Raw genomic sequence first — 20,369 nt, forward strand, 5'->3', positions numbered from 1 at the left:
ATTGGCAAAGACCCACACAAAATAAGAAATGCAAACAGCCAACAAAGCTAAGAAGAGATGTCACTGTTGTATTAATAAAAGAAATGTATGATAACATTAAATAAAGTAATTGCCTCAGGCAAGGATTATCAATGCATGCTAAACCATGAGGTAAAGGTTGGTGGGGAACTGGGTACTCATAAGGTACAAATTCATCACTGATAGCTGTAACGGGGAGAGCATAGCTTTTCAATAACAAGATCCGGTCATCACCACTTAGTATCACTAATAACAAGACAACATGGCATTATCTGCTTCCTAACATAATATACTACTTATGACATTTTCTTGTCAAAAATATTTAATCCGAATATAATTGACTTTGGATTCAACTTCTGATTTAAAGAAAATATTGTTTGATACACAAGCAACATTGAGAGGAAACTATCAAAGAAATCCAGAGCATGGACCATTCTAGACCACTGGCTCAGTCATTCCCACAGATCAATGTCATTGAAAAGAAAATAATAAAGTGAAATAATAATGTTTTAGATTAAAAGTGATTTAACTGACATGACAACCAGATAGCCTTGTGTGATCCTTGATTAAGTCCTGATGTAAGAAAAAAGCCAGCTCTGAAAGACAATCTGAGGGCATTTAGGGAAATTTTAATACTGATCGGGTATTTAGATGATATTAGGAAATTGTTAATTTTGTTAGGTGTGGTAATAATATTGTGCATAGCCTTATTTGTTGGAGTCATAAACTGAGGAATTTAGGAGTAAAGTATTATAATGCCTATAAGTTATTTGGAGCCCTGGTGACTCAGTGCTTAAGGGCTCAGGCTGCTAACCAAAAGGTCAGCAGTTCAAATCCACCAGCCACTCCTTGGAAATCCAATGGGGCAGTTCTACTCTGTCCTGTAGGGTCACTATGAGTCAGAATCGACTCAGTGGCAGGGGGTTTGGTTTTTGGTTTGTATAAGTTAATTAGAAATGGTTCACCAAAATACAGAAAAGCAAATACGTTTTTACTCCACGGTAAATAGGTGTTCGTTATACTATTCTTTCTACTCCTCTGTATTTTGAAATTTTTCATTTAAAAAGTTTAAATAGATCACACTGAGGAAGAAGATATTCCTTTCAGCGAAAGGGAACAATACAAGATGCAGAATGGTGTATGTAATCTGCACAACAGGGATGAGACTAGGGTGGGGGAGAAGATTATACATATTTGCGTAAAGAACTGCTGGAAGGACACACAAGAAGCTAAAAGAAATAGTTACCTGGGGATTAGGGTAGGAACAAGAAAAAGAAGACTGGAGTGGAAGCCACGTTTTCTCTGTATCCTTTTAAAGACTTTTTTAAACCCCCACAAAAATTTATACAATTATTCAAAAATTCATCTAAGACAAAAACAAAATACCAATTTAATATAACAAATTGGAAAAGACTTTCAAACTCAGATAATACCCTGTGTTGGTGAGGATGCAATGGGAACATAAAATGAGTTTAACGTTTTGAAGGTCGATTTGCAAGTATCTATGAAAGCCTTAAACCATCCATATCCGTTGACCCAGATAAATAAATCTGTTAAGGAAACAACTAGAGAAAGAAATACTTCAGCTGGGTTTATCACAGCCTTGGTTAAAACATAAAATTAATAGAAACAATCTAAATTTCTAATACAAAGAAATAGTTAAATGAAGCTTGGTGCATTCCCCAAAATGTTCTTAAAATAATGAAAGTGAATACATCAATTTATAAAACAGTATAAATCATATTATGCATTTTTTGTTTATGCAGACCTGACTCACTGCACATACATATATACGCATGTTTACATACATATAAAGCGTAGATATGTTTATGTACGCATATACACATGAGAAGAAGTACAACAAAAATTTAAGGGAGTATCTCTGGATAGTAGGACCATGTGTGATTACTTTCTTTAGACTTTTCTACATTTTACACATTTTCTATGAGGAGGAGGATGATAATAAAGATAGTGATGATGATGATGACAATGATGATGAAGGGTACTACAATAAGCCAGACACTGTAATTAGTACTAACGTATCAACCCATCCATTCTTTAAAACAACACTTAGAAATAGGTACTGTTATCATCCCTATTTTACAAAGGAGAAAAATAACGTATGTAAGTAAGTTAACTTGCCAGGGTTTAAGAGATGTGCACTGGGTTTGGGTTGTATAAGGGGTTTAACAAGCATTCAAACCCTAGGAGTTTAACTCTAAATTTTATAATTTTCTTTTTCTTTTTTTTTTGGCAGCGGGGGCAGGGGGTGCTGTGAGTTTTAATTGAGATCATTAAACAGTTTACTTGATGAATTATAAAACTTTGATAGTTAAACTGTAGTATCATTTATGAGGCATTCATTCTTCATATTTATGGCGACCTGAAAAAAACTGCAGACTTGTGTTTTCTGTTCTTCATTTCAGAGTAAGATCATAAAGAGAAGGGCTAAAATATTTATAAATCAAAACCCAACTGGGTTAGAAATGAAATATAAAGAGAACTCAATCTATACACAGCTGTGTCATAAGAACATAGGTGGTTTTGAACTCATGATTTGGGCAGGAAAGCAATTTAGCTCATTTCACGCCAGACAAAAGCAGGTGCTGTAGTAAAGTTGAACCACAAAAACCCCAATCAATTCTTCTTAGCACAACTACTAATTTTTCTATCCCCTAGATTCTTGTCTTTTGTTCCCGAATCTTGAACAGGTGACCAGTTCAGGGGGTGCCAGCAATAAATGGGCCAAGGAAGAAGTATCAGCAAATGCAAAAAAGCAAATCCAGCCACAACTATACGGACAGTTCATCCAAACTGTTCAGCCACATACCCATAGATAAGGCCAACTACTGCAGAAAAAAGAATAATTCTCTGAAACATCTGTTCAGCTAGCTTCTGGCCTCGTAATCCATTTATATGGGCGGCGAGCCCAGATGCTCCAACGTGACCGCCTAAGAGGATGGGCGGTGGAGCGAAGTCCTTGTATTACTATTATAAAATGTTTTTGAATCAGCTATCCAGTAATTTATAAATGTGATAAATGCAGTTCATAAATTTTCATTAAAATATGGGAATAAGACAAGGCCAAAGACAAGGACAAGGCATGTCTACAAGCTCCGTCCAACTCTGCATTAAACCATTTATCACTAGATTTTAGGTCAGTTCATTCAATCAGTTGTATTAACTCTCTGCCCATTAAGTATATCATATATTCCTTCATTCATCCACTCAACAAATATTTAACAATTACTTATTATTTGCCAGATATGATGGTAGGTACTGAAGATAAAATGCTAAGCTGGAGCTTACAGTTTAGTGAGAAAGGCAATAACCAAGCATTTACATAACATGACATAAACAAAGCTGTGACAAATGCCACAAAACATTTTGTAACAGTAAGAGGGTCAATTTATCTGGAAGACATAACAATCCTAAATAAGTATGCACCTAATAACATAAATGCAAAACATAGAGAGCAAAAACTAATAAGGATTAAAAGGTGAAATAGACAAATTCAAAACCATATCTAGAGATTTTAACACGTCTTTGTCAGGATTGAGAAACATCAAAAAAAAAAAAACACAGAAGATATAAAAGATTTCAATAAGACTACGAATTAACTTGACATTTGTAGAATAACACAGCCAACAGCTATAAAATATGCCTTTTTTCAGTTGCACGTAGAACAATAACCAAAATAAGCCACAGGCAGCATAATAATGCACCTCACAAAAACTTTCAAAGAAGTGAAATCATACAGAGTAGGTTCTCTAACCTCAATGGAATTAAACTTGAAGTCAAAAACAAAAAGGTAACCAGAATATACCCAAATATTTGGAAATGAATAAATTCACTTTTAATAATCCATGAATCAATGCAGAAATCACATTTTAAACTAGAAGATATTTTGAATCAAACAACAATGACAATATAACATATCACTCTATGAAAAAGAAGTTCACAACATTAGGAACACTCAGCAGAGAGGCATTTGACCTTGTCAAGGAAGTTGAGGAAGTCTTCCTTCGAGAAGTGGTACCTGAACTGAGATCTAGAGGATGAACAGAGTAACTAGGCTAAGACGGGAGAGAGGAGCACATCTGGCAGAAGGAACAGCATGTGCAGAGGCCCCATGGCAGAAGGCCACGTGGAGGCCAGTATGGCTGAAACATCTCACAGAAACGGCAGATGAAGCCACAGAAGAGCATAAAATCATATGCGGACAGAACATAGAGTAAAGAGAAAGGAGAGATTAGGCCTGAGCCTTGAAAAACTCCAGCAATTAATGGCTGGGTAGAGAAAAGGGAGCCTCCCCCCAAAAAAAAACCACATCAAAGGAGCATCAAGTCCAAGGAAGAGGTTTCTTCAAGAAAGAAACCAACATAGTTCAATGCTACTTAAAGTCCAGTAAGATGAAGACCTAACAATATCTGCTGGATTTAATGACAGGGAGGTCACTGTTGCTATTACTCTTTGCAAGCAGTCTCACTACAGGTGCTTTAGCCTAACTGGTGTGGTGTGGAGTAAGAGGCTGAGAGCGCAGGGAAAATGCACAGTATTACAGAAAAAACCCAATTATGTAAAGTGGCAGTGCGTATGTACATGTTCTGCACAGAAACAAAAGAAGGGAGGAAAGATAACAAAATAGTGAATATACATGGATTTAGATTATGATGACTTTTCGCTCATTTAAAACTTTTTTAATATTACTAATTTTTTACAATAAGCAAATGTTACTTATGTAAACAAAAAAAGTTTTCATTCATCACTTTAAAATTATGTAAAGCCTGAAGAAAATAATGAAGTCCAGAACTAATTTTGCAGGAAATTTTAATAATGTTTTAGTGAAAGTAAAAGAGGAAAAGGGTATTTGGTTGGGGTTCTTATTGTAGATCAAGTATAAACAAAGCAAGATTTTAAAAATGACTAGATTATAGACAGCTTTAGAAGAAAGAGGAATTATTTTACCACTTCTGTTCCTAACACCAGAATCTCTCTGAAATTTTGTGTTACCAAATTGTAAGTTTGAAAAGATAGGTATTTAAGGTGGAGAAAGTCACAGTTACAAAGAGTTATAAAAAATCCTGGACATGACTGGTCTTAAAATCTTTCCCATTCCTTCACAACCTCACTTCCACTTACCCAGTGGCACACTTCTTGTATTCATTGCCAGAGAAACCACAATTGCCAAATCTGTCACCTTTAGAGTTCACATCAATGAAACAATCTCTTGGGGCAGCCTTGGCTTCTGTAACATCAAGAGAAAAAAGAGGCAATTTAATTCAGAAATAAAAGTGTGCCCTGGCCTGCACTCAAACACTCAGGCCCTAACATAAATGCCATTAAACAGATGAAATTATAAATGAGTTAAAAACCGTGTGCAGTATGGTACCATTTTCAGCATATTCATTCTCATTGCTCTCAAATACACGCCTACTGTTCTACTGGTTAGATCAGGCTGGGAAGGGCTGATGAAAACAAACCAGCTGTTATTGTTTTTTAATTTTTATATATGGACGCTTAGCTTAGGTGTTCCTATTAATTAGAGGGTTGACAGTCATGACAGATGACAACATTAACCCATTCTTGCTTTCCTATACTTTTATATCTCTATCATTTAATATTGAATTTTTCCAATTAATTATTTAAAAAAAAAAAAAAAAGCGAGACCAGTTGCCATCAAGTTGACTCCAAACCATGGCAACCTCATGCGTGTGTCAGAGCAGAACTGTGCTCCACAGGCTTTTCAACGGCTAATTTTTTCACCAGGCCTCTGGATGACCCCAAACTTCCAAACTTTCAGTTAGCAACCAAGCACATTAACCATTTGCACCACCCAGGGACTCTATACATTCCTAAAAATATTTTATTTGGACGTATTTTTAAAGCAAAATGCCAATACTTCCTCTTTAATAAAGGAAATGGTCTTGCCTATCTTACATATCTAGTGCTATGCTGTTTAATTAAAAAGAAAAGACGGATAGAGGGTGAAAAGAATTGGAACAAAAAAGAGGCTGCGGATCAAGTAATATGAGAAATGAATTCAGAATACCTGTACAGGATAGATGTAACCCTGCAAAGCATGGCCCCTTCTACAGAACAGAAATAATTATAGAAATCCCAGATAATATACAAAGAAAAAAACAATTCTGGTTCCTTTAGTCCTAGATTTTTTTGCAATCCTCTATGACAGTAGTGGAAACGCTAGTGGTGTAGTGGTTAAGAGCTATGGCTGCTAACCAAAAGGTCGGCAGTTTGATTCCACCAGGCGCTCCTTGGAAACCACATGGGGCAGTTCTACTCTGTCTTGTAGGGTCACTATGAGTCAGAATTGACTCAACAGCAATGGGTTTATGGGTATGACGGTAGTATCTTTCTAAATAACAGTATTTACTCCACTAAAAACATTAAATTTACTTCATTAAAATCAGTACTTGCTTTTTAGTATGGAATAACCTATTTCTGCAAAATATATCAGAAGTTAACAGAAGTCCACCACCCTATCCCAACAAGCTGACCCACTTATTTCTTAGTCTTCTCTCCACAGCCCCCATCCCTTTAAAATGAGGAGTACAACAGAAAGTAGAGACAGCAGAAGTCTGGTCAAAATCAACAACTCTGACTTCAGAGAAATCCAGCACTATACAAGTCACTGGTATTCTTAACTAAAAGAAAAATAAATAAAAACAGAAGAAGGTAAGTGAGGATTTGGTTCTTATTTCCTTCTTTCCTTAATTTAATATGTATTAATCACCTACTGAGTGTCCCACACCCTAATAGGTAATAAATATAGTTTCCAGTGGCCCTTTAAAGAGAAACAGAAAAGCTATTATTAACTCTCTATTTTCTCCCCTCTATTAAAAAAAAAAAAAAATTTTTTTTTTTTTTTTTTATTAAAGACAACCCTGAGCAAACATATGGCACTCACACATTTCATTCAGTTGAAAATGTTGTTGTTGTTACTATTCCTACTGACTCAAAACAAAGAGAGAAAAAGATGGGAAAATATGATTCCAGTAGGGTTTTCACATAAATAAGCACTGCCAAGTATAAGTCAAAGCAATCTATTTCTACAGAATTACAACCTTTTCCCTGAGCAGCTGCAGTGGTCTAAAGCTGACAAAGGAAACACAACCATGTAACACAATGTAGTCTTTCACTGTTGGAACACTGCTAGCCCCCATATGTAAAAAAACATTGACTAAACGTGCTACCATGTGGTGTAAACTCCCCACCATTTCTTACTACAACTACTACATAGCAGCTACTTGATACTTTTCTACTCCCCCAAAACTATTCTCCACAATGTTACAGACATCCCCCAAACAAATCTAATCATGTCTGCCACTCTTAAGATCCTTCAGTGTTTCCCCACTACCTAGAGCAGAAAATCTTAACCTGGAATCCACACCCAAAGGTTAAGGTTAGCAACCTGGAGAATAGGGTCCAAATTTCTGAAATAGTCTCTCTTGCCTCATCTTTTCTCATTCCCTGAAGGGCAGCATCTGCTCTAGATACACTGAAGTTCTGGTATCATGAACTCTATAGCCTACAGTAAAAACCAGAATTTCCCATCAAATAATTTTATAAAAGGAATCTTAAGTATGTTGTCTTCTTCCAGCAGACTAGTAGAACAGAAAAGAAACCCCAGAGATAGATCCAATGTTTTGGTATGTTGGTAAAAGTGTTATTTCAAATTGGTAGAAAAACAGAATCGTTCCATAAATCCCAGAAGAATTAAGACTTAAATATGCAAAATTAAAACCATAAGAATACTAGAAAACCAATTATATACTTTGAGTAAGGAGAAGGAATTTCTAAGCATGACACCAAAGGAAGAAACCATAAATGAAAAGATAAATTAAAGGAGAAATTTTTAAATTATGTCAAGAAAACAACATAACCAAATTAAAAGACAAAGGGCAAAACAAGAAACAATGTTTGCAATATATGAAAAACGGTTAATATCTTTAAAAAAAAAACTTCTAAAATAGCAATAAGGAATAAATATCTCCGTAGAAAAATGAAAAAGTCAAAACATATATACAAAAATACAAATGGCCAATATGAATATGAAAAAAACCTACTAAAACACACCAGTAATTAAGATGCATATTAAAAATAACAAAAAATATGTTATATTAACAGAGCTTAAAAAAAAAAAAATGAGAACACCAAGTGCTGGAAATAGTTAAGCAAATGAACACACTCATGCACAGCTTGTGAAACTATAAAATGGTATAATATTTCTGGAAATTATCTGGAAATGCCTCAAAATCCTTTAAAGAACATAGTCTTTAATACAGCAATTTCACTTCTGGTAATTTATCCTGGAGAAAAAAAATCAGTGGGGGCAAAGACTAAACTAATATAGATATTCACCACCAGCACTGTTGATTGGATAAATAAACTATTGCACATCATTAATACAATGTTGTAGAAAAATACCTAATGACATGGAAAAATATTCACAACTTGTCAATTTTGAAAAAATAGTTTTTGAAGCAGTATTATAGTACAATCCATTTCTGTATATTATACATATACTCATATATGCATTTTTAAAAATCTGAAAAATATTCATCAAATTTTACTGTGTTTACTAATCCAGGATCTTGAGAATATAGGCAATAGTTATTTTCTACTTTTTGCTTATCTGTCTATATTTAATATTTTTAAACACATGTACTATTTCTATTTCAGCGAATACATCAATAGAATTTTCTTTTAATGATGTCTCTAGAGCAGTAAGTCTTCATTTGCTCACCATGCCCAGGGCTTAGGGACCTTGGGCATATACCATTTATCTCTCTGAACCTAAGCCTCTTGCAAGGTTGTTTTAAAGCCCGAATTTGATAATAAATGCTAACACCTTCTTTTGTACATTCTTCTCAAATTCCTTCTTTTTTCCACAAATATTTATTTAGTGTTTTTTACGAAGAACAAGGAATTTGAAAATGCACAAGCAAGTGAAAGACTTATATTCTCATATTCCACAAGTTGAAAAGTTCAAAGGAATGAAAACTAGACCTGTAACCCTGAATTAACTGACTATATAGCTGAAAATCATAGCTATCAGTAGACTTCAGGTAAGGGGTTTAAACACGTGAATTTATTTTCCCTGCCTCCTGAAATCCCACTTGGTAAAAGAAAATGATTCTTTTAATTCATAAATCCACAAGACAGGTAAGATAGGAGAGAAAACAGCATAAATTTTTAGAAGCTGAAAAGCAGATGGTTAAGGAATAAACGACAGTATACCTGAGAAAGCTGAATCCTAGGCTGGTAGTGAAGAAAGCTAAAATTAAAGTTATTTACATCATAGAATTCCCCATAGATAAGAAAGTGGTAGTATCAGAAGCTGCTAGATAGAGAATTAATGGCAGACAGATAGCTAAAACAAAGAGGAACAGTTTAAAATCTGTTTAAGAAGCAGCCAGATGTCTAGATGACCCAGCCAGACGACTGTCTCTTCTCTACCCTGGCAAAAGACTTTAGACTAGAGGGAATAAAACACAGTGTTTCAGGACTCAGAGATAGCAGACAAAGTTAAAAGCAGAGAAACTGCAGTAAAAACATGATTAATGGAACATTTGCCTACCCAGTGCTGAGATTCCCAGCCTTATTCCCTCCTCTACTCCTAGAATGCTGGCAGCAAGGACTTCATCCTCCAGGCTGGAAAGATAAGGTCTTCACAGGGAATCTGACAAGCCCAAGAGGAAAAAAACTAAAGATGTGCATTTTGGCATTTCCCCAACTAAAAAACGCAGCCATTATCACTTTATAGGAAAGTTTACAATAACATGCTTCATCCAGGAGCTACCCATCTGTTCTTTAGCCCTCTCTCTTGGACCAAGGACTATCAGACATCTGACAAAAACTCCAAATTTGAAAGACAAAAATCGAAGCCAACATAAAAAGGTAACTTGGAAGAAACAGAGACTATGCAGGGAGAAGAAAACTTGTCATTCATATACTGAGAAACATGACAGCAGATGTTTCTCATGAAACAAAGACAGAATATTATTTCTTAAAAAGAAGTATGAAAACACTCAGAGAACACAGAAGAATTCATGGAAACTAAAACTCTGATGCCTGAATAAAAGAATTAGAAGATAAAAAGTTGAAGAAATTGCCCAGAAGATAGGGTCAAAAGACAAAGGAGATGGAAAACAAGAAACAAAAGATTTTTAAAATCTAGGAAGTCCAATTTCTAAATAATAAGTATCCAGGAAAAGAAACCATTAAAAATATGAAGAGGAAACATTTCTAGAATGAAAGACATGAGTTCCCAGACTCAAAGCAGCCACCACATACACAGCACAATGGATAAAAATAGACCACATCAAGGTACACCATCTTGAAGAGATGATCCTTCAAGCTTTTCCAGAGACAGGAAGAAAAAAGCCCACAGACAAGAATCAGAATGGCTTCAGATTTCTCAACAGCAACTCTGGAAGCCAGAAGACAATAAACCAACACCTTCAAAACTGAAGACAAAATAATTTCCAAGCCAGCCAAACTACCAATCAAGTGTCTAGGCAAAATAAAAATATTTTCAGACTTGCAGGATCAAAAAAATTTACCACTTCTACACCCTTTCTAGAGAAACTACTAAAGAAAGAGCTCCACGTAAAAGTGGAAATAAACCAACAGGGAGATGTGGGAATAGCAAATAGGAGATTCAAACACGAAGGAGACAAAGTGACCTCAGAATTATGATGAAAGGAGATCTCAAGATAAAATCTGAGTCTAGAGAGCATGTGGAAGCAAAGAGAGGGCAACCAATCAAGACTGAAGAGGATAAGGGGCCTCCAGGGCAGATTGCTTCAGAGAGATGAAATTAATACCTGATGCTTCTAATCATCCTAGGTCAAGGCTAGACCACTGGTGAACAATCTGCAGTTCAATTAGTAGTGGGTACTTAGAGAAGAAAGGAAACATAGAAACAAAAGAGACAATTACTAGCTCCAGGGAAAAGAAAAAGGCAACTGTAACTCACTACACACCTCAGGGGTCAGTAGTATTAAGGGAGCCATTATATTAAAAATAGTCTAACTAAAATTACAATTAATCCATATTAGGACAATGGAGGACGGAAGATGAACCCAGGTATGACAGAAGTTGACGTGGATTGAGGGGAGAGAAGGAAAAAAAACTAAATTCTTAACTTCTACAGTGAGAAATTAATAGTTAATGGGAACCCTGAGACATAGTGGTTAAGAGCAAAAGCTGCTAACCAAAAGGTTGGCAGTTCAAATACATCAGCTGCTCCTTGGAAACCCTACGGGGCAATTCTACTCTGTCATATAGGGTCGTTTTGGGTTGGAATCAACTCAAGGGCAATGGGTTTGGTTTTAGCTTAGTATGTCCTATAGTGTCACTATGAGTCAGAATCTACTCCACGGCAATGGGTTTTTTTTTAACAGAAAAATCAAGAAGTAGCATTATCAAGACATTATCTAAAGACCCAGAGAAAGTAACAAAATAATCAGCTAAAAACACTAGAAGTGGTTATCTCAAGGGATGAGGATGTTGGGTACAAGGATACTTTATTTTCTCACAGTAAACCTTACACAAGAATTGGGCTTTTTAATCTACATGTATATATAACTTTGGTAAAAATGAAAACTTTAAAAAGAAAAATTAGAAAAGCAATCAAAAACATCCCAATTAGTGTCAGTAAGTAAGTGGATAACCAAATCATGGTCCATTTATCTAATGGAATACTCTAATAAACTACATCTAAATGAATCAATATAGATGAATCTCCAAAGCATTTTGAGTGAACAATGCAAATAGCAGACTCACACGTACAACCCTATACTATTTATGTGGATTTATTAAGGCTATAAAATGACACTTTATATACAGTGTTTATGTATAGGATTGAGAGATGATAAACAAACAGTAAAAGCAGAAAACATCAACTGGAAGAATACATGCCAAGTTTATGACCGTGGCTGCCTCTGGAGAAGGAAGAAGGGAGAGGTGATAGGAGAGGAGAAACAAGAGTACTTCAACTTTATCAATGACGTTTTACTTTCTTTACTTAAAAAACTAGTGCAAGAAATAAATAAAATCAAAGCAATAAATTATAAATACGAATTCTCTTACTTGAGCCAAAGATGACTTGACACTGAGCATCATAATACTGGCACATGCCATTGTAACAATAGGCTTTGTTATTCTGGCAAGGGTGGCCATTCTGAATGAAAACATCTGGCTGACAGAGCTGAGAGGAACCATTGCAGTACTCTGGAACATCACATTCATTGCTTCTTCCCCGGCATAAAGTACCTCCTGGAAGGAACTAGGGTAATAAATTTCAAATTAAACAGGATTTTTTTTATCATAACAATTTCAATAAATTAATCAAATTTAAAACCAAAGTATTTATAATTTACATCTACAAAGCATTCTAAAAACAACAAAAGGTTAAATAACCCAATAGAAAAATGAACAAAGGCCATAGGCAATTTATAAAAGTCATGAAATATGAAAGAAAACCTTAAAAAAAAAAACCCTCATTGATAACCAAAAACAATGCAAATTAAGTAAAAATACAAGACTGAAAGACACCTATCAAACCAACTAGGATTATAAAACTTGCTAGCAACCAATGCTGGCATGAGGAAATATGCATTTGATTATACTGTTGGTAGAAGTATAAAAAAAAAAAAAAAATAGACGGACATATTTGTAGAAGGTATATAAAATGCATTATCAAAAATTTTAATATGAATATTCTGCCTGAAAAATTCCACTCATAAACAAAAACTAGAGGCAGTCTAAATGTCCATCATTAATTGACTGGGTAGAAATTATGGTATAGCCATAATGTAATCATATAAAACTACATGAATGGGAAAAAGCTCATAGTATCCTATTGACAAAGGCAGAAAATAAAAACGCGTATCCACTCATACACATACACACACACACACGCTCTTTCCACATAGGGTATCTTTTACTTTCTGTTTTTTATACTTGCTTTTGCATGAATTATACATAATGAGCATATATATATATATATATTCAGATATAACATGTTTCCACATAGAAAAAATCTCAATAGACCATTTGTCATAGAAAAACGTTGCAAATCGCAAACACATGACATTAAATTTTTCTCATAATCATATAATAAAAATTGCTCTCATATCTCTCAGAAAACAAATTCTGGTATATGCATTCTTTCTTTTTTCCATTTTTTACTCCTACTGGGAAGGAGGAATCCCTTACCAAACAGTTTTTACAACAGTCACCATATGCACATTGAGCACCTGATCGGAGCTTACAAGTGCTTGCTTCACAACAAGGGTCCGACTCACATTCCTATGAACAGAAAATGACTGTCAATAAAGAAACAAGTTGTTGACATCAATATTAATTAAAAAACATTCTTATTTTAGACCTAAAATCCACTTCTTTCTAACCTGGCTGTAGCAGATACTCTTCAGATAAAATCAACAGCTATCCCACTGGATTTAACAATGACTCTTTTCGCTACAACTACTTAGGTCTCAACATATTTTAAAAGACAGAGTATGTTTGTTTACCAAAGGAATTGAGCTAGAAATCAACTTAAAATATAGAAAACCCTATATATTCGGAAATTAACAAATATACTTAGATATAACCAATGGAGCAATAAAGAAGCTAATGAATAATAGAAAACATTTCAAATGAAAAATAATAAAAATTCTACGTATCAAAATTTGTTCGATATGGCTAATGCAATTACAAAGCAATTTATAGCCTCAACGCATACATCAAGAAATAAGAAAGCCCGAATAGTAATAAGCCAAGAATCCATCTCCAAAAGTTAGAAAAATCAAAAGCAAATTAAATCAAACAATACAAATCAAAAGTAACAAAATTAAAACTTAAAAAAAAAATCAAAACAAGTACATAAAAGAAAAATAGGTACAGAAACAAATGACATGGAAAACATACAATAGAGAAAAAAAATCAATGAAGTAAAAAGTTGATTCTTCAAAATTAATAAAACTGGCAAATCTCTGGTAAAATTAGTAAATGTTAAAAATTTAAAAGATACAAATAACCAATATCAGGAATGAAGGAAAGGGTCTCAGTACAGATGCCGTAACTATTGTAAAGATAATAAGTTATTTGAAAATTTAACTAAAACAGGCAAATTCCTAGGAAAATGGCATTAACGTTGGCTCAAAAGAAAACAGGAAAACTAAAGAGTCAAAAAAAATCAAAGAAACTGTATTGGTAGTCAACAATCCTCCCATTAAAAAAACTCTAGGATCACATAATTTACTTAACATACCAAAAAAAATTATTTTTTCCATCTTATACAAACCGTTCTCAAGAACTAAAAGAACAGATCACTTCCCAGTTCATTTTATGTGGCTAGCATAAATAAGACAAGACAGTACAAGAAAAGAGAAATGAAGGCCAACTTATTCCTGATAATAAGCATAAATCACATCTGGCAATAACAAGAATGAATACATATTTCTGTTCTCACCAAGGATGCAATATTAGCTGGTGAGGCAAATTTCAATAACTGTAATCCATCATGCTAACTCAGCAAAGAAAATCTTATGACTATTTTCCACAGTCAGAAAAAGTTTTTAATAACGTTACTCACACGCTTTTAAAAAAATCTCAGCACAATAGGAATAAAAAAAAAAAAATTCTTTAATCCGATAAGCGGCATCTCCCAAATATTGAGACACTGAAAATGAAAGCTTTCCTTTTGGGATAAGGATACTGCTATCACCATTTCCAATCAACAAAAGTACAATGCAAAAATAGAACTAAAAAATAAACAAAAGGTTTAAAGATGAGAAAGGAAGAAAAAAAAAATTCAAGCTGGCATTTATTGTAGATGATAACACTGTATAGACCAAAAATCCAAAAAAAGCCATGTATAAGAATTAATAAAGTAGCTGTATTCAAAAATCAACTGGATCAAAGGACTTCGTCAACAAAGTAAAGTGACAACTTACAGAATGGGTGAAAATATTTGGGAAAAATGTATCAGTCAATGAATAAGGAAGCTGGACGATGAACAAGAAAGGCTGAAAGAGAATTAATGTATTTGAATTATGGTGTTGGCGAAGAATACTGAATATATCACGGACTGCCAGAAGAACCAACAAATCTGTCTTGGAAGAAGTACAGCCAGAATGCTCCTTAGAGCAGAGGAGAGAGAGACTTTGTCTCGCACACTTTGGGCATTATTCAGGAGGGACCAGTCCCTGGAAGACATCATGCTTGGTAAAGCAGAGGGTCAGTGAAAAAGAGGAAGACCCTCCACAAGATGAACTGACACAGTGACTGCAACAACAGGCTCAAACAGCAGCAATGGTGAGGATGGCCCAGGAACAGGCAGTGTTTCGTTCTGTTGTATGTAGGGTCTATATGAGAACCTAACAACAACAATATTAATTCAGAAATTAAATATGAGCTCCTCAGGCTTCAGAGTCCTCATCTTAAAAGAGAATATTAACCATACTTATCTCTTAGGGTTACTGTGAGGATTATACCGTGTAAAACACATAGCAGACGTCTCTGACAATCAGCAAGAGTACAATAAAGACTTATCACAATTTTATCACAAGACACACACTGCCGTCTGTGGAAAATGAATTCAGCTGGCAAAAGCCTGGTATAGTCAGATAAGGAAGAAGAATAAGTTTACATTCAACTGAAAAAAATTTCTTAATAACTTAATGCAATGTCTGCAGGAAGAAAGAGCTTTAAGGAGGCCATTTTGAAAGGAGTATGGCTAAGACATAGAACAATAATAACAAGTATAGGCATGAAACCCATGGCAGTAAGTGTAGGTAACAAGTCCAGAAAAGCCAGAGGTCAGTAGGTAAACTGGAAGTTAATAAGGGAAAAAGTAACCTGAGTAGAGCTGAAGGACTCCGCAGGATGGGCCAACTTCAATTTATTATTAAAATAAGCCCAACCAAATAAACATTATTGCAATGGCAGTGTTGATGGCACTGGGAGTGTCAGAATAGAAAAAGTTTACAAGGAAAAAAAAAAAGTTTACAAGAGCCAAGTGAAAAACTGATCAATTCTTTTCAGTAAATAAGTAAGCCAACAGCCATGACAGAAACGGCAGAAGGTAGTAGAAGGTGACAAAAATAGAATAAATGGGGCCCTTTTCTTGACTTCATAATGCATGACACCATTACTTACGTCCTTGCGGGCAGGAGGAGATGACCAATCTGCAGAGCATCTCCACACAAGCAAAACACCAGTCCTCATTTTGCCACTAAATTTTACTCTAGCTCCTAAACTAGAGTTGCCGAAAGCAAGTGATTTTATTTTTTGCAAATTTTGGTGATAAATTCACAAAGCAAAAATTAAAAATTAAACTGACCTTTGGAGTACCACAGTCACACTCTTCCTCAGGGTCCACCAATTTATTACCACAGAAAGGAGCACTATAGGCTTCATCCGGCTTTGGGATATTAAGAAGGCAGTTTCCTCCTTTATTTAAAGTCAACTTTTCAAAGTCCTCTGCACTGCAACTGCTAAAGTTTCTGGATCCTCTGTAAAAAACATGAAGAAAAAGATCTTACAGTGATTAATCATTTAAGGGCAAGTCGTGTTTTTAACCACTGTGAATATTTAAATAGCAGAACATAAGCTGACAAAGTAGAGAGAAATAAACATTAATGTTCATTTTAAATAAATATAGAACATTATTTCAGCGGCTATAGTTCACTATTTTGGTTATAATATACCTCCATGAAAATATCTTCCAAATACATCATTTACATTGAAATACAAAATCATACCATTTCAGCATCAGAAGAGATCTTAAAAAGTATCCAGTTTTACACGGAATTAAGTTTTATTGATCTTCTATAGTAAAAGTTCTCCAAATATTTGACACTAGCCATACGTTGTTCCCAATCTTTTTTAACTGTGCAGAATACCATCCCTATGTCCCCCCACCATCACTTACTGGGAACTATGCTAAAATCAAGTGAATGAGCAATTCTGGTAGGGATTCACTAGAGCTATCAAGATGCAGAATACATGGTGCAGAATTTCAGCTACACCTACATGACAGATTCTCAGTTTGGGCTTTTAAATAAACGCCTTTTATGATAATTCTTGGGAAACACAGTTAATACTCTGAAGGCTAGATGGGCTTCTAGAAACTGTCCAACTTGATTTGTCTGTGTGAGATTTATACAAATGCAATTTTTATAAGTTGTCTCTATTAGTTGTTCTTTGACTCAGTGATTACAAAATGATTTCAGATGTTTCTGTTGGCTATTTTTAACCTTTGAAGACTAGTGGAAAATGCATCCATTTATATACCAAGGACTTCTGAGAAATCCAAGTCACATTAAAAATTTAGCAAGGGGACTTGGTGCCCTGAAATAATCCCTCTTTAACCTATTTGAGCTATGGTGCCAAAAACAGTAGCGGGAGTGAAAACTATGTTGCATTGTAGTTATTGAGGAAGTGGCCTATCTATGGCTGGGTGTTTTGTACATACAAGGAACTCTAAGAAACAGATCCTTTTTGTGACACTTTGTGTCCTGGGTATACATTGTTACACTCTTCTTCACTAAATGGTCTAGGGAAATAGATAGTCATGACTCTTAGGATTGGGAAGCAGTCTTCCCAGAACACTTTGGTACTGTTAAAAAATACAAAAGAGTCTTTGAATGTGGAATGTTGAAGGATTTTAACAGACTGACCAGCAGAGAAAGAAAGAAGAAAAAGAATGAACAATCAATTCTCGATGACAGAATGAGCAAAGACAGTGATCTGGCCCATACGGAAGCAAAAGATCTAATACAACGCTTTTGATAATAACAGAAAGACTTGTTTTCCTTATTCTTTTTCTTGCTACTTTGTGTTAAGAATATTGGGGGTAGAGGTTCTTTTGTGAAGTATCATCCATCCACTCATTCAACAAAAATTTATGAACCATCTACTATGTGTAAGGCAATCTTCTTGTTGCAAAAGATAAAACAGCGGACAAAGGAGACAAAAATCCCTGTCCTTGTGGAAGATACATACTTTGGTGAGTAACACAGACAATAAACACAATTAGCAAGTAAATTAGATAGTGTGTTAGAAGGTGATAAGTGCGACGGGAAAAAAAAAAAAAAAGCAGGTAAGAGGGATGTGCTGTGCAGGGAGCAGAGCAATTTCAATTCTAAAAAAGGTTTCAATTTCAAACATTATAACATTTGAATCCGAACTGGATATTTGGGAGAAAAACATTATAGGCAGCAACAGCAAGTACAAAAACCTTAGATTAATATTAGAAAAAAACTGAATTTATAGCAAAAAAAAATTACTAGATGTAAAAAGGATTCCCTTCATAAAGATAAATGATCCCACTAGTTAGGAATCTCTAAATATACATATGAAATCTCTAAATTTGTAGCTACCTAACAAATGTCCCAGAACACATTAAGCAAAACTGACAGAATTATGAGAAGAAAAATTATCAGTGAAATCTGCAGTCACAGCGGGAAATTTTAGCATATCTCTCTCATGAGTAACTGATGCAACAAGCAGTAAGAACATAAAGGAGTTGAATACAGTCATGCCTTGTCTAACATCTGTTCAGGCAATGTCCAAGTGCATATACATCTGTCAGCCCACAAGGTTCTAATAAAGTTCAGAAATCCCAATCAGACATAACCTCAAAAAAAAAAAAAAAGAAAAGATTTCCAACCTATTAAAGGACTGACTCCACAGAAAACAGCAAGGCTAACAAAAATGCAAGAAGCATCACATCCGACATGGAGAAATTGCTAATGACACGGATTGAGGACCAAACACGAAAGTGAATCCCTCTCAGCACACTTACAATCACTGCTAAGGAACAAAGCGTGTTCGAGATGCTCAAAGGAAAAGCAGGACCAGGATATGATACCGAGTTTAGTGTTAGCTCTGGGTGATGCAGGCGCTTTAAACAATGGTTTTTGCTGCACACTGTGAAAGTGACTGGTGAGTCTGTGAGTGCTGATGTGAAGGCAGCGGAAGAATTTGTTGAAACCTCAGATAAACTAAGTGTTCGCACAACGTCCAAATCACGTAACATCCTATTTCACATAATGTGTCGTGGACATTGACACATGACTGCACAATTAATGAACATGACCTAATGGGCACAGAAACTCAACAGCTGCAGAGTACACCTTCTTTATAAGGACACACAGAATAATTATAAATATTGACCCAAGTTTGAACAAATTAGAAGAGATTAAAATCATACAAGTAGGGTTTTCAAGGAGCACTTCATGGATTCGAATTGCTGACTGTTTGATTAGCAGCCGTAGCTCTTAACCACTATGCCACCAGGGTTTCCAGGGATAACCTAGGAGTGGGTAATGTCTTGGAAGTTATTAATTAGGTTTCTGAGCAAAAGGGAAATGTTTTATTTCTTGCATTTTTTTTCCACAAAACTATTTTCAAGGTTAAGAGTAATGTACTGTATCAAATGCTGCTGATAGGTCAAGTAAGAGGAGGCTTGAGAAGTCATTACTGGATTTAGCAACGTGGTGGTCATTGCAGACCTGGAAAAGAGCAGTTTTATGAAGTGGTGGGAGTGAAATTTTGACTGGAGTGGGTTCAAGAGGGAATGGAATAAGAGATAATAGAAACAGTGAGCCTAAAAAAAATTTCTGAAGAATTTTGTTCTTCCATCTAAGATGTATCAATTGGTTTCAACCCACCTGGAGCAAAGAAGAATGAAGAACACCAAAGACACAAGGTAATTATGAGCCCAAGAGGCAGAAAGGGCCACATAAAGCAGAGACTACATTAGACTGAAACCAGAAGAACTAGATGGTACCCAGCTACAACCAGTGACTGTCCTGACAGGAAACACAACAGAGAACCCCTGAGGGAGCAGGTGGGCAGTGGGATACAGACCCCAAAATCTCATAAAAAGACCAGACTTAATGGTCCGACTGAGACTAGAGTGACCCTAGAGGTCATGGTCCCTAGACCTTCTGTTAGCCCAAGACAGGAACCATTCCCAAAGCCAGCTCTTCAGACAGGGATTGGACTGGACTATGGGATAGACAGTGATACTGGTGAAGAATGAGCTTTTTGGATCATGTAGACACATGAGACTATGTTGGCATCTCCTGTCTGAAAGGGAGATGAGAGGGTAGAGGGGGGTCAGAAGCTGGCCAAATGGATGGAAAAGAGAGAGAGGAGGGAAGGAGTGTGCTATCTCATTAGGGGGAAAGCAATTAGGAGTACATAGCAAGGTGTTTATAAATTTTTGTACGAGAGTCCAACTCAATTTGTAAACTTACACTTAAAACACAATAAAAATTAAAAAAATTTTTTTTGTTCTAGAGTAAAGG

General features: G+C 35.3%; 1 protein-coding gene across 1 annotated transcript in view; it reads right to left on the reverse strand.

Moving 5' to 3' along the window:
• ADAM9 (ADAM metallopeptidase domain 9) overlaps positions 1-20,369 on the reverse strand; it is a 125,268-nt gene that overhangs the window by 31,854 nt on the left and 73,045 nt on the right. Inside the window, exons 12-15 of the mRNA XM_003412518.4 lie at positions 16,394-16,565; positions 13,264-13,356; positions 12,136-12,331; positions 5,161-5,266 (exon numbers count right to left, since the gene is read on the reverse strand). Coding sequence (XP_003412566.1) covers positions 5,161-5,266; positions 12,136-12,331; positions 13,264-13,356; positions 16,394-16,565 — 567 coding nt within the window. The remainder of the gene's footprint in view (positions 1-5,160; positions 5,267-12,135; positions 12,332-13,263; positions 13,357-16,393; positions 16,566-20,369) is intronic.

This window comes from Loxodonta africana, chromosome 19 (assembly GCF_030014295.1).
Source record: "Loxodonta africana isolate mLoxAfr1 chromosome 19, mLoxAfr1.hap2, whole genome shotgun sequence".
NCBI classification, from domain to species: domain Eukaryota; kingdom Metazoa; phylum Chordata; class Mammalia; order Proboscidea; family Elephantidae; genus Loxodonta; species Loxodonta africana.